This window comes from Idiotropiscis lumnitzeri, chromosome 6 (assembly GCF_059441095.1).
Source record: "Idiotropiscis lumnitzeri isolate Australia: NSW breed Sydney's pygmy pipehorse chromosome 6, RoL_Ilum_1.0, whole genome shotgun sequence".
In the NCBI taxonomy this organism is placed as follows: Eukaryota; Metazoa; Chordata; class Actinopteri; order Syngnathiformes; family Syngnathidae; genus Idiotropiscis; species Idiotropiscis lumnitzeri.
Genome location: NC_142396.1, coordinates 6355846 through 6370935, shown reverse-complemented (window position 1 = coordinate 6370935; position 15090 = coordinate 6355846). Strand labels below are relative to the sequence as shown.

Here is a 15090-nt window from a genome sequence, read left to right as displayed (position 1 = left end):
AAGAAGAATAGAAATTCTTCAACATTTGGATTTTTTTATTTTTTCCTTACACATTTTTATTGCGACTGCGGCAGTTAAGCTCCAGTTAACAAAGACTTTGACATTATGCTATTGGGTTAGCAATTTTTAATTTAGGAGTTGTTTTTAATATCACATCTTACAAAAAATGAAGGCTGGACAAAAAAAAAGACCCTGGATTTGTTATTTATTCATTTTTATTAATTAATTTAATGTAGCAGCAGGATTACAGATACAAACTGAAGAGAGTATACAAACGTCCAGACCAAGGCAAAGTACATAATTCAGATGAATGATAACACACTTGGGGGGTGGGGCTTGACCATTATCCCTAAACGCAGGGATGTAAGGCTCAATATATACTACACGCACACACACGCACACAACTGAGAGAGTGTGAGAAAGCAAACTGAAGGTAAGCTCCTTTTGACTACGACAGGACGACATACGGCTCACGCTATTGGCAATGAACAGTAACTTTTTTTTTTTTGCGTTTCACAGCAACAGTAGAGTAAATGCAGAGAAGCACGGCAGCACAAAAACACCCTTGCAAGGAAACAATTGCCATTTTTTTCGTCCCTTTTATTTAAAACCTCAATTCAATCTCATGAGGCACCCAAAACAGGAAGAATGATATCATGCAATGGTTGTAAAAACAAAACAAAAGCTTATTAGCACTAAAACAACCAGTGTGGGCTGCAGTTTTTAAAAATACAGGAGATAAGGGGGAAAGGACAGTTAAGAGAGTAAACAGCAGAGGAAACTTTTTTAAATTTTTTTTTTTTTTTAAATCAAGGCACACAAAGTTCTGTTGAAAGCGCCACCATTAAAATTCAACATACCCCTGCAGTGTATTTCACGTTTAAATATACACGGATATTCATTCACACACCAGTGAAGGACAAAAGTGTGTTTAAAAGGTACAAGATTTGTGTGCTTTCATTTCCCCCCGCTTCAGTCAAGTGTTTTCTTCTTCAGGACCGACAATGATGCACCCCCAAAAAAACAAAAATGTACACGTTAGCCGCAAAATGTTCTCTACAAATTGGTCTGATGTGCACACAGCATGAGGTAAAACAATTACATTCATGAAACTGAAGCCCACAGCCACTCTTCTCTTCTTCTAGTATTGCTTTAAGAAGCATACTATTCTCAAATGTGCTCTTTAGTTCCCCCTATAATCAAGAGGAATTGGAATGCTTGAAAACCGACGAGTGTGCGCTAACCTGGCCTACAGTTTACTGTACGAGTAAAAAAAAAGAAAATAATAATAATAATAAATGCCACTTTTGAGATGCTTGACCAAGAATGGGTGGGTGAAAAAGAAAATGTGAGCAGACCATGTCAGACGGGATCCGAGGTTTACGGCGTACCACATATCCAGGTTTGGAAGGGAACGCAAGAAGATGCCATCATGCGACGCACGATTTAAACGTTGAGTTGCCACCGTACTCGTTCTGTTTTTCATTCGTTCTATATTATTGGCCATTAAGTGTTCGTCATATTTATTCACTGTAATCTTGACTTTTGTGAGCTGTGACAAATTACGGGGTTACATCTACAGGATAATATAATTGAGTACAAAATCCACTATTGGGGGGTGGGTATAGAACATTTTTACAGGAAAAAGTCAAAAGTCATACTCGGTATAAAGTGGCTCCCCAAATAGTTGTGGTTTGCCCATAATATTAATTTGACCCATTTCCATTTTAGTTTTTTTTTTTTTTTTTGGGGGGGGGGGGGCTATTCCCATTATTTGTTATTTGCACTGTTTATTCACTTTTTCACTCCATCTCCACATGCATTTTTTTCTACCTGATCCCCGCTTGATTATTTCAGAATTTCTATTCTTCTTGGAAATGATTATTTACACATTCTTACCATTTGTGGTCCCTGTTGCCGCAAATGGCGAGGGTCCATTTATTGTACTTAAAACATACCTTTTACCTTGAAAAATACAACTTAATGGTGTAAACTAGGAATAAGTAATTTCTTGACTTTCTCTCAAAAATATGGCGAATCCTCTGTTAATGTCTCAAGGTTAGTTGATTTACATTTATCGCCGTCAAGTGTTTCTTACAAAAATATTTCCTGTAATTCTGACTTTACTACTGCGTTAGCGATCTGACCTTCGTACAAATTCATCCGTTACGTTGCCACAATAGGAACGGAAATCCATTTTAAACCTAAGATACCCTGTAGGCATTAAGTAAGGAGCAAAATATTTGGAAAATATTTCATTATATTCTAATAGTGATTTTCAGTTTGAGGAGCAGCTAAACTCGACGTATAGACTTGTAGTCGGAAAAATACAGTAACAATCAAAAACAGTATTTTGAAGATTTTTTTGCGTCATTTTTTGGAAGTAAAAAGTCACTCTTATGAGGTCGTTGTCAAAGTCTGACAATCATACAGTCGATGGAATTAAAGAGTTTTTTAGTAGTTTTATATTAATATTAACTGTAATAACGACTTTATAACAGAAGGCTTGTGATAGACTACATATTACGTACAAATTCAGATAACGTCGCCGCCGCGTGAACACAAAGGCGTAAACCGAGGATCCCCTGTATACGAAATAAAAAAAATAACAATAATAAAAGACGGGAAAAAAGTCAAGTCAATCTGGGCTTGCTTTGAGCACAACACACCTGCGCTAGCTTTCGGCCAACATACCAGCACTGATGCTATTCTGCACTATGAGAATCAAACACCACCTTTTGTTTGTTTTAAGTTACAAAAATACTCTACACATGGATACAAAAGTCTAAAAAAGATATTTTACTTGAAAATGGATCAGGAACAGCGAAGGGACTAGAGTAAAGATGAAAAATGTAAACAAATATGTGAGTCACCATTTTTTTGTTGTTGTGGGAGATATGCTTAAGTATGTACAGCAGTGTGATGTTGCAACGCTTTTTGAGCGATGAAATTGGCGGAAGTGTTCTTTTAAGTACCTTTTATGCATCTTTATCTGGACTGTACACACAAGAGCTGCAAGTAGAAATGAGTAAAAGCGACGAGGGCATTAAAAAAAAAAAAAAAAAAAAAAAAAAAAGATTCTGACGTCAGGAGCTTTGGTTCGGTTTCAAAGCAACAACCAGATGACAATTAATGTTATTATACTGATTTTTACAATGCCCGAACATGGCACCGCAGAACCAAAACGGACGCCTCCATCATCGTAGTTACCGTTCACAAAAGTCGGGAAGGTGCCAAAGTAACGCCGCCTGCCCACTCTTTGAAACTTCCAGAAACACATGGTCAAACTGTATGAACAGAAAGAGCAATATGATAAATCTTCATTTCAATAAAATGTGAGAAAGGAAGAAAATAGTAGCAGCCAACACAGGACTGGAAAATACGGATGGAACTAACAACCAGGGAATGGCCAATACTTATGTACACGCCGGACTGGACCGCTGAGCAGTATTCAGGCCACATGGAAATATTGGGGTCGAAAACAAGGACAATGAAGTTAGAAATTCTAATTAAAAAAAAGTGTTTTGATGAAAATGGCTGGATGGATAAACTAATTTTGTGACAAAAATGAAAACAAATATAGCAGAGAAATATTTGAGAAAATGAGAATAAAGAGAAAGAAGTCATGATTTTACAAGAATGAAGTCATGAAACCAGAATACAGTTGGATTTTCTTCAATTAATATTCTGAGAATAAAGCTGTAATTTAATTAATCACGTTGTGTTGTCAATAACAAATTGGATCGTTTACGGAGAATTTTTTTAGGGAATATCTTGAGGGAAAATAATAAAGGTGTAAACTTGCAAGAAAGTAGTAGTTTTACAAGAATACTTTCTTTTCAAGCTACACGAATCAAGTTCGATTATTTTCGGAAAGTTTAGATTTTTAAGACTAATATTTCACATTACATATTTTTATTTCAGTTTGTGAGAATAAAGTCTTTACATTTCGCAGAAAATTATTGTCCTGATGGACTTGGCTTTCATTTCATTGCTCGCAGATATACGCATCTTACAAGAAAACATTTATAATCACATTTTTATGGATGAAATATGCAAATATCGCTTCTTCCAGACCTGTTGTTACAACGGTACGCCACACGCGGTGGCATTTTTAGCGCGGTGACAGAAAATAACATGAAACTGCTGCAGAGGAATCAACATATTCAAGTTATGCGCGAGTGGCAACATGAAAAGATGTCACTCATGTAGTTGATGCGGCGTTGCCTTTGAAGCAGCCACCACCGCGTGCAATGCCTGCTAATTCTCCAGTCATTTTTTTTTTTTTTAAATCATAGAATGTCAAACAAGCAGGTCTGTTTACCACACACTTTTGTGACAGAATTAAGTTTGTGTTAAGTATTTAGGCCATTTAAACTTGAGAATGTTGTAGATAAACTGTCTTCCATATTAATTAATGCTTAATTTGCCTTTATGTTAATATCCTATAATGTATAATATATCGGATATTGTTTATTGTAATGAAGATAAATTAATAGCTTGTTTGTAAAAAAAAAAAAAAAATACAAAAGGACCCTGGGAAAAAAATTCATAGGGGAAAACAAAAATCCAATTAGTTTCCAAAATTGCTGGATTCCCACGAGAGTAAAGAAGTGAAGTCCAGCTGTTGTGAAATGCGCTATAGAAATAAAATTGTATTGTATTGCAACTTTATGACTTCATTCTTGTAATATCAGGACTTTTCAAACAATCAGACTTTTTGTCGTAAAATTAACATTTTATTCTTGTATAGCAATTTGCGGAATTAAAAAAAAAAAAAATTACAGTGTGGCTCCATACTCCTCCATACAATAAAACTTGTGATTCAGTTTTTATCTTTCAATACTAAGTTGGCCTGGATGTACAAACTATTGAGAAGCTGCTCTGCTATGTTTTCATCCCACAAAGTCTGCTCCCCCCCACCACCGTTTTGATGCCTGTTTTTGTTAGCGCGTGTGGATGGATGCATGGATGGATGGAAGGATTAGCTGGTTACACAGAGGAGGTTATAAAGTGCTCGAGATAAAATGTCTATAAAACCACACAACACACTAAGTGTAAAGTTTCTATCCACATCGAGTTGGGAAAAAAAAAATAAAGATACGACACACTTCATAGTTGTTTGGAAACACCGAGAGAAGTCACAGTATTCAACCGGGTTCAATCTCATTTGGGAGTGTTAAACGAGAGTTAACGAACACGAATGTGCTTCATAACACTTTTGACTATTACAGTGAACCCCCACGATCTTGTGATTCGTTTGAGCCGCCCGCTATATTGCAGACTTGAAACAATCTTTTTTTTTTTTTTTTTTTTAAATGGTTTTTACAGTATTATGCTGTCTGAAAGTGTATCATTACCATAACATTAACACATATGTCCTTCAGTCTGTTAAATATGTTTCGTATTGTATGCTAGCATTAAGCTACCATTAAGCTGCCATTTGTCAGAGAAAACAATGCGGTTTTGTTGAACATTTTGCTTTTTAAATATACAATGTTTGACTTGTATGCGCTTTAAAGTAGCGCTTGTGTAGCATCCTCGCTTATTTCCTTCAGCAATCTTAAGCATTTCGCATTGTTAGCAAGTGGCTAAGGGAACTGGTGCTAACAATTACTAGAAAAAGTGTGTGTGTAAGAATATATGGAAGTGAAAATGTTTGCTCTGTTTTTACTTTATCTTTAAACATTGCTTTGATGTTCTACTACTGCCGTGAAAGTGCCTAGATTGTATCGGGAGGCTTCACAGTAGCCAAGGAAACCACTGACTTAAATCTCAATTTGTCACCAATACTGTGGTTAGCGCTCTTCCTTTTCATTTGGATGCTTGAGAAATAACTGTGCCAAAATCAGTAAAGGATGTCCGAGAGATGTGTGTACAAGATCAAGCTGAAGTAAACAACGGCCACTGTCATCCAGAACCGACCCGGAGTCGGTCGCAGTGCACCCGGCAGCAGAACTAGAGAACGTGCGTCTTCAAACAACAGCAGCTATTTCAGAACAAAATGACTTCGCTTACTATGGGTGCACGTTTTCCGTTACAGCTGCAAATGTTGTCCGTTAACTAAAAAGACCATTTGGTTCCAGGTCCAGCAAATCAAGGTTCCACAGCATATGGTGTTTGAAGATTTGTAATTTTCATGGTGAACATAACCCTTGCAATAATTGGTGGTTCACTGTAGTAGTTTGTGGGTATTATATTTTCAAAGTGCCTTCCCTTCAAAAATGTACATAAGAGCATTTTCCGTCAGAGCAAATTTGAGTAATTAAAAAAAAAAATAAAGCAAACCAGATGCTTTGCACGCACCTTTCCAACCAAAATTCATATTTTCAGAGGTTCCACACTCCCAAAAAATGTGATTCAGCCCAACGTCTACAATCAGATGTTTTAATCCGTGTCTAACTGTTAAAGCAACTTTTGCCTGCTCACTATTCATGAAGTTCCCCACTTCTTCCTTCCAGTTTTTCCATCCCAAAACCAGGCTGGCCCCCCCCCCCTTCTCTAGGCCCACAATATTAAAACACTCTTGAAAACATAACACTGCATTCTTTACGACTAAAGCAGTTATTACAGGCCTCTCTGATCCTGCAAGAGGGGTAATAACAAAAGGCAGATCATCAATTCAAGGACAATGGATATACAAAGGCTATAATTTATGATAAATAGTTAATAAAAGTGAGTTACATAAGCTCGTAATTGTTTTTTTTAAGGTGAAAAGGGGGGGAATTTATTTCTTAAATATACTTATTTTTAAGTTTTGTGGCATTGGCACAAAACACCATGCGCCGGCAAGTCTCTTTGACTTTAGGAGTACATGGCTACCTTCTCTCCACGTGGTCCGCACATACATACACACACACGTCACTGCTTTTGTAGACTTTCCAGTAGGTCCTCAATTTTGCCCATGTCGGACGCTGCCGATATGGAGCCCTGCAGTGTATTCTGTAAGCTGCTCTGTATCTGGAGATTGGTCTGCATGGGAGTTGGCAGGCTTGTGTCTATGCTGGCCTGTAAAACAGGTTGCAGGGTCACCTGTGAGTTGGTCTGCATGGCGATCTGCAGGCTGGTCTGCATGGCGCTCTCCAAGCTGGACTGCATCTGTGCCTGTAGGCTGCCGTGCATGGTGGACGCGCCCTGGGCCATCGGCTGCTCCATGAGTGGCTGCATGTGGCCCGTGTTCTGGGCCTGGTTCTGAACTGGAAGGGTTGCGCCGGAGGAGTTGAGCAGCTGGGGAGTGTCTTGAGAGGAGGACAAAAAGTAAATGTAGTAATACCTTGACCTTTGAGTTAATTTGTTCCGTGACAAAGCTCATTTATCAACCCTTGAAATAATAAAGACAGGCCATGGTTTGACATTAACAGTGGCCACGAGAAAGTGTCAGGTCACCGAAAGTTCTTTGATACTGACCAGCACTACAAACTTCATATATAATATATATCATCCACAACCTCAAAGTAAGGCGTTTAAAAATGCCTCCTGGTAATGACCATTATGGCCACGCCAAGTCAAGGTAGAGTACCGTTGCCAATTCAGAACATGTTCATAATGTCCCCATTCATAATTCCCAGAGTTCAGGTTGTTGTCAGTCAACTGGGACATGTTCTAGCCCCTCCTACAGGATTAAGGCATGTATAAAATAGTTGTCTCGACTACTGAAATAAACTTACCATTTTGGATGCCAAACACAAACAAGTTGGCTGGTCCTCGTTGGGCCACATTTTCACCCACATTCGTCTGGAAAAGCTGTTCTGGGGGCTGCTGGCCCGGGCTGTCGACCACGCCGACGGTGGCCTGGACCACAAAGATGGTTGTGCCAGGGGGTGCAGTCTGGTTGTTTAACTCCTGCGAACTCAGAGTACCCTGTAGGCTGGACAGGGACGCCTGGGGTAGGAACAGCTCCACAGATTGACTGTTAGGGACACTAGAAGAGCTTGTGCCCACTTGCATGGGCTGCTGTTCCTGGAAAATACTGCGCTGTTGGTTCCGAGTGGATGTCGAGCTGTTCCCCAAGGAGCTTTGATCCTGGAAGGACATTGGTTCGGCTGTTTCTGGTGGGGAAAGCCCAACCGGGATGCTGCCCATTGGGGATGATCCTTGGGTCTGGGTGCTGAAAAGGATTGTTTGGGGATTAAGATCTGAGGCGCAGAGGAGCAGACCTGTCTGCTGTGGCCGGGAGAGCTGATTCTGGGGGAGAGGGTTAGCTTGTGAATGGTTTGGTATGCTTTGGAACAAGGAGCCTTGTTGGCCAATGGAAAGTTGGGGTGACTGTTGTTGAGTTTGCTGCGGTGATTGCTGCTGTTCCATGGGAGTGCTCTGCTGCTGCATTTGCGAAAGCTGAGCTTGAGACTGGTTATGAAACATGGAGACCGCCTGGGGCTGGCTGGTGGACGTCTCCATGGTGGAGATGAACGCCAACTGCTGCTGTTGTTGCGACTGAGCGTTTGGTGATAGATACAGGGCTGACCCGCTGGACTGTTGCTCTGTGTTGAGGCCGCCGCTTGTCAAGACTGTCAGGGTATTCTGGAGCAGGGCGGCTTGAACCTGCTGTTGGGTACCCTGGGTCTCTGCAATAGGCCTGGGGGACTGGAAGAGCTGCTGCGGGGGTGACGTATGGGATGGGGGCTGTGTTGGGAAGCTGGTTTGGATGGTAAGCATCTCACCAGGTTGCTGAAGGAGGGAGACGGGCTGTTGTACTTGGGGACTGGAATGGATCTGAGGCTGGAGCATCTCGGCCTGAAGTTGCTGCTGCAGGTTCTCTAAAACTTGCTGTTCCTGCAACTGTTGTTGCTGCAGGTTGCTCAATGCTTGGCTTTGTTGCTGTTGCAGCTGATGCTGTTGTAAATTGCTTAGAATTTGATTTTGTTGTTGATCCTGAAGCTGAATGTTGTTTATGACCTGTTGCTGATTCTGTTGCAACTGCTGTTGTTGAATGTTCTCCAGAATATGTTGCTGCTGCAGTTGCTGTTGGTCTTGTGGCTGTAGTAGAAGTTGTTGTTGAATCTGCATGTTTCCAAGGACTTGCTGTTGTTGCTGCTGGAGATGATGCTGTTGCTGTTGAAGGTTACCAAGTATTTGCTGTTGTTGAAACTGTTGTATTTGCTGCTGCTGTTGTTGCTGCTGCTGTTGTTGTTGCATTTGCTGCTGTTGCTGCATTTGCTGCTGTTGCTGTATCTGCAGCTGTGGAGACAGTGAATTATCTGTAGCTCCCAACCTAAGGCTGTTCATGTTTTCCTGGACATGCTGTTGCAGAGAGTCTGCAGAAGTAGGGCTGTAAAGCACAGAATTCAGCTGCTGCTGCTGCTGCTGCTGGGCTACCGCTGCCTCTAAAACTTGCTGGAATGTGGTGTTAACTCCAGCCTGGAGCTCCCTTACTGCCCTTTCCAGCACTACGCCTTCCTGTGAAAATAAGGGAACCTGGGACTGCTGTGGCTGGGGCGGCGAGGGTGCTGCAATTTGGGACATGGCTACAACTACGACCGCACCACTGTTCGAACTTTCAGCGGGTAGGCTTTCCTGGGGCTCTCTAAGGAACTGCTGGGGGACTTCTGGTGTCACCGGGGGGATTGTTGGATCTCCTGACATCGGAAAGGACGCTGTCGGGGCAATGTCTTGCTTTTGTATTGAGTTGAGAGACTCTAGGCTAGGAAAGACAGAAGGTGCCTGGGGAAGCTCCACATCCTCAGGTTGTAGGGGCATTGAGCTCTGAAAGGACTCCCCTCCTGAGTGAGGGCTCGAACTGAGCTCAAGTGTCTGCTGCACTGAAACAATTGGGCCGGGCGATTGCTATGGTATGAGTGGAAAAACATTTATCAGCAAAAAGTGTGAATGATTGATTTTGCCTCAAACCGAGTATAAAATCTCACCTTGAACACATACACTTCCATTGGTGTGTCCTCTTGCCTTTTCACGGGCTGACCAGAGCAGTCAGTTTGGTCAGAAGACACAGATTGAATCTGACTGTCAAATATACATGCCTTGAAGGAAGGTTCCTCCGTTTTTACTGCTTGAACATCTGTATGATCAGCTGAGGGTAAGTGTGGGAGAGAAAGATAGCATTATGATTTTGGGTTTTAAAAAATCTTAATGAAAATGGCTAGCTGTCCTTCACGAAGCAAACTTGCAATGTTTGGGGTCTGCTAGAAAAGGGACTATTTTGGAGGTACAAGGTTTTGGCCTGATGCCAGCAATATGCATAAGTCTGTAAAATTCAACTGTTATATTTACTTAATTAATTATCTTCAGTGGTTGGCAGCTCAGTGAGAATGACAAAAACGAAGAACTTGATTCCAAATTACCCGAGTCTGGAGAATAGGTGAAAGCTTGGGGTTCATGTGATTTCCCAGCATTGGTCATCACAAAAATCCCCACGGAAACTGGGGAAGTTATTGATTGGTTGTGGAAGGGAGGAACTGTCACAATCAAATGGTTCTGCAGAAAATGGAGACAGAAAAAGCAGTTGTAGTTGTATTCAAATTGATATCATATGATCCATGCTGCAAGCCATTCATTTACCTGATGAAAAAGGTCCATGTCAATATTAGCCTCCGCTTGCCAGGAATTATCATCTACAAACATGAAAAATATTATTGTCCCCATTCTGAGGTTCACATAGGAAATTATGAGTAGTGACCGTAGATACCCGCAATATTCTCCTGAAAAATGACTTTGGTTCCTTTGAGGAAGTTCTTTCCGATTAGGAAAACTTCATCTCCTCCCCTTACTGAGCAGCCGTGGAGACTCTTCTTCAGGATCTCTGGTACTCCCGCTGGCTGGGCTGGAAAACGGTAGAAGAAGGTTAAAATTCTCTTCTGGCCTTCCACTGTATATACCACGGAGAACAACTGAAAGCGTTTAGTGGTGTTGCAAAACAACGACCAATTGTGTTCAGGTTCAGGAACACAAATCGTTTTGGTTCAACTTGCTCTCCTACTCACTGCAGAGAATGGGCGATGAGGTGACTTGGAGGGTGAGGACGGATCCGTCTGCCTGGGGGATGTTGACTCGAAAGGCCAGTCGAGCTCGGGTGCTCTTCTTTTTGGATCCCGCCACACCAATGCGTGCCTGCACATCGGCATTACGAAGCTTCAAAATTCCCACGCAGTCCACCCTGTACAAAAACAAAACGGTGGAATCATTACTTTTTGCAGTATTATTAGAAATCCTTCAAAATCGTTGAAAAATAAAATAGATTCCTACGCAAGTGTCATCTCATTGCTGGGCTCCAGTTGGATCTCGATAACAGTGGTGCCCTCAATGTCCACTTCTGTACATGCAGTGGTGTTGCGGCCGGTCACTCTGCATGCCTGGTAGAAACCATGAGGCTTCACTCTGCCTGCGTCATTCGCTACAAACACCTGCAGCACTACTGCCTCACTGACACCGTCCAACTGGGAAGAAAAAGCAATAACATGATTAAAAATCATATCAGATCACCTGGGTTGATAAATATTTAGGGGGAGCCTTGGCAGAGCATCAAAGATCACGATGACAATTTGATATATGTACTTTCAGGTGCAGTGAACGCCCGTTATAGCGCAGATTTTGAAGCAATGTTTTTTCCTGGGTACTTCCAGTATGTATACAGACAAACCAACAAATTTAACAGCAAAAAGAGAATACGGCATCAGTGCAATATAGTATCTTGTTTTGCTTTTCTTAATATTTGTTGTTCCCACAGAAGTGGGATAATACGATTTTTTTGTATGCTTTGTTTCCATGTGTTGCTGCTGTGTATTAACTAGCGTTTTTTTGTTTTTTCAATTTCTGTTTGCTCCTCTACAGTGTTTTACATTATATGTGAGCATTTTCATGAGACGTGATATAGTTTGTTCAGCCTTAGGGAATAACTGAATACATGTACTGGCATTATGTATTCATTATGATGTTTTTTTTTTTTAAATACAGGTATAATGTATGTTACAGGAAAAAGAAAAAAAAAATACCTTACTACCTAGTACAGTTATTTATTTATTTATTTATAATGGGACTATTTCAATGGATTACAATTGCCATGATAACAGTAAGAAGACACCGGCACGGTTTTTCATTTTTGTAATTTTTTACAAATCATTTACCATTTTTAATTGTTGTAAATGGTTGACTCTCTTTGGTGATGCAATGTTAATGATTGAACAAATGTTTTTTCTGGTCTCCTGAACAGGGATGATTTTGGAGGTACAAGAATTCTGCCCGATACCAGCGATATGTTTCGTTAATTCTCTTGTGTTTTGCGCGCCGGTTTTCCAGTCAACTTCAACTGGAAGCAAAAGTGGTAGATTCGAGTCGACGTAAGTCACTAATTTTATGACTCCCAACTTGCTTGGTTCAAAACGTATGGAGAAACACGACTTGACTTTGACTTGAACTCCGTGACTTGACAAATCACACTGTTGACATTTTACGATCCAATTTTGGATTACAGTGTGCCTTTTGTTTGTGAAAGAAGTTATTTTGCGCCATGCATGCCACCAATTTGGCAACCCCGGCCACCAGTATTCCCCAGCCGTCAACAGAAGCAGCACCAAAAGATATCTCTTTTAGACTAAACCGGGGAAAGACAATAGCAAGATGCAAGGTTTGAAACTCTAAGATGAGAGACAACAACCTTTACCTTGATCTTTCAGGCGTGGGTCTGCTCGCTGTGTTAACTGTGAAGTAAAGCTAGCTTTGTGGCGGGGCCCCCCACAAACTAAAACACGTCAAATGTATTACTGTTAGGGTGCAAATTACTTCAGTTATGAATTGGGTATAGTCATGACAAAGCGTGTGTTGGACTGTCTTCGTATAATATGTAATGCGTGTGTATCATCCCAACGCCAATAAACAGCGAGCAGCTTCTTTTGTCCAACCTTGATGGTAGGGAATCCCTGTTGCGTGCGGTCTTTGACAGAACCTCGGCTGCCCTCGGTCAGATATCGAGCTCTGTGCTGGGTCTCCGGCTGCACCAACATCTTTAGCTCCTTCCCATTGCTTCTCTGAGGGAACTGAGTTGATAGCGATCCACCATTCACTGCAGTTCCTGATTCAAGTGAGCTTCAATGAAACAATTTCAAACAAATCAGTCATAATCACACTGATACCTTGTTTTGCAAGAGAGCTCTAATTTTTTTTCAAGTTTGGTCCTTCTTTTGCTTCATAGAATTTGGGTTACGAGCGAGCTTGAGATAGGCTGCCACTTGAGTGGCGCAAAAAAAATAAATCAAAAAGCCATACTTATAGGTACTGTAATGCACTCCACTGCCGCCGATATATATACAGTGTTTAAAGAGCTACAGTGGAGGAGCCATTTGGATTTTGAAGCACCAGCACCTCTTCCCAGCTTCAAGAGGGGAACGCTCTTGGGAGGCTGATGGTTAACAGTTAGCAATGAGCTAAATTGCTTGAGCTCACAAATGGATCTGCATTGCCACGGCCAAACCTATTTGAAAACCGAGAGTTGAGTGTATCCCAAAGAAGTCACCATAACACAATTTGGCAAGAAATATACTTATGGGGACTAGTTGTAATTTGCCATTAACAAATTGGGCAGGAGTTGTTCATGTTCATTTGACTTACTCTTAATTCGAAAAGTAACGTGCTGTTACTGTTCAACAACAGGAAACGCAAATGCCACCTAGTGGCCCAAAAAAATACTTCAACTCAAATCAATAACTCAATATTTTACACTCCAATAAATATAGGAATACCACTTCAAATAACTTTGAGGTACTTTGCTGTCAATGAACTGAAACAAATACTATAATATTTATAATTAATATGTGTCCACTTTCATGTTAACTAAGAAGAGGATGAAAAACCAAATTTCACATTTCCTCAAATATTTGGAACAGATAAATGGTATTATTCTCCTTAATAAAAACACGTGAGAAAATTGTGTTTTTTGGGTTGGCTGGAAGGAATTAATGTTATTTTAATTTCTTTCATTGGCAACATTCAATTTTGACATTAGTAAACTGAGTTTGAGCTTGGTCAAGGAACTAACGGAGCTCAAAAGTCAAGGTACCACTGTAATCCGAAGTGGCTTTCGTGTATTAAACTTGAAGAACTGTGATACCCACCTGGTCATGGGGCTGGTTTTGTCCGGGCCGAGCTGGGACAGGACAAAGTGAGGCGCTTTGGCACTGTCAGCGTCAAACACATCCATGCTGTCCTCTGGGGGCGCAGGCTTGGGGCCTGGCCGCTGGCGAGGGGTTCGTTTTCTAGACTTGCGCGGCACCTCCGTGTTGTCGTTGTAGGAGAACGAGCTGACCAAGCTGAAGTTGGAAACGGAGTCATCGGCCCACATGCTACTGCTTTGCTCGGAGTCTGGACCCGGTGCGCTGGCTACGGGGGGCTCCTCTAAGCAGGACATCTGACTGTCATCGAACAGGTCCTCGGGTGGCGGGGATATGCTCAAGACCGGTCTCCGCTTTGATGGGGTGTTTTGAGGCTGCTGAACTCCGAGGCCTGACAAGACCCCTGACCCAGGATCTCCTGCTGCAGCGCCTGCTCCACTGTTGCTCCTGATGGGAGCAGACACAGCTCCTGCCTCCATGACTTGCACTTCTGACGCCACATTTCCATCCCCTCCTGCCGAGTGAAGATGCTGGGGGGCCTTGAGATGGTCGGAGGAGGACGTGCCAACAGAGCTTGGGGCTCCCATGGCCAAGGAGGAGGAGGAGGCAGAGGGGTTGGAGGTGGACGAGGTGACATCTGCAGCAGCATGAGACAAGTAAGTCAGTAAGGACGATCGGCACGGAGCAGGCAAGCAGTCCCACTCAAGCAGCTCAATTTGTGCAAGGTTTGAATTGATTTTCCCCTCTTCCCAACTGTAATTTCTAGAATGTTATGGGTCCTATGCCCTCACTGTGCATGCGAGAGCTGTCAAGCATTGATCACAAATTCTGAAGTTAAAGTTGAGAAGGGTACGATAGGTCCCACAATGTTTTGATTCCTACAAAACCCTTTCTCCCATAAATCAATGTGACAAAACTGACATGCTTCGTTTACAAAAAACAAAAGCAAACTACAAATTCGTACATACACATTGCCAGAAAGAAACTTAACAAAATCTGGACAAAACTTTCATCAATAGCCCAATTTGCAAGCTGG

At 41.7% G+C, this 15090-nt stretch overlaps 1 protein-coding gene across 2 annotated transcripts in view; it reads right to left on the bottom strand.

The window, feature by feature from the left end:
- Positions 1-197: 197 nt before the first annotated feature.
- Positions 198-15090, bottom strand: part of LOC148334833 (nuclear factor of activated T-cells 5-like) — a 30514-nt gene continuing 15621 nt past the window's right edge. For both annotated transcript variants that reach the window (XM_088298144.1, XM_088298145.1), the window contains 10 exons: positions 14058-14691; positions 12849-13032; positions 11197-11387; positions 10935-11107; positions 10640-10774; positions 10513-10565; positions 10296-10428; positions 9864-10024; positions 7668-9783; positions 198-7238 (listed from right to left, as the gene is read on the bottom strand). In XM_088298144.1, coding sequence (XP_088154270.1) covers positions 6862-7238; positions 7668-9783; positions 9864-10024; positions 10296-10428; positions 10513-10565; positions 10640-10774; positions 10935-11107; positions 11197-11387; positions 12849-13032; positions 14058-14691 — 4157 coding nt within the window. In that variant the 3' untranslated portion in view covers positions 198-6861. The remainder of the gene's footprint in view (positions 7239-7667; positions 9784-9863; positions 10025-10295; positions 10429-10512; positions 10566-10639; positions 10775-10934; positions 11108-11196; positions 11388-12848; positions 13033-14057; positions 14692-15090) is intronic.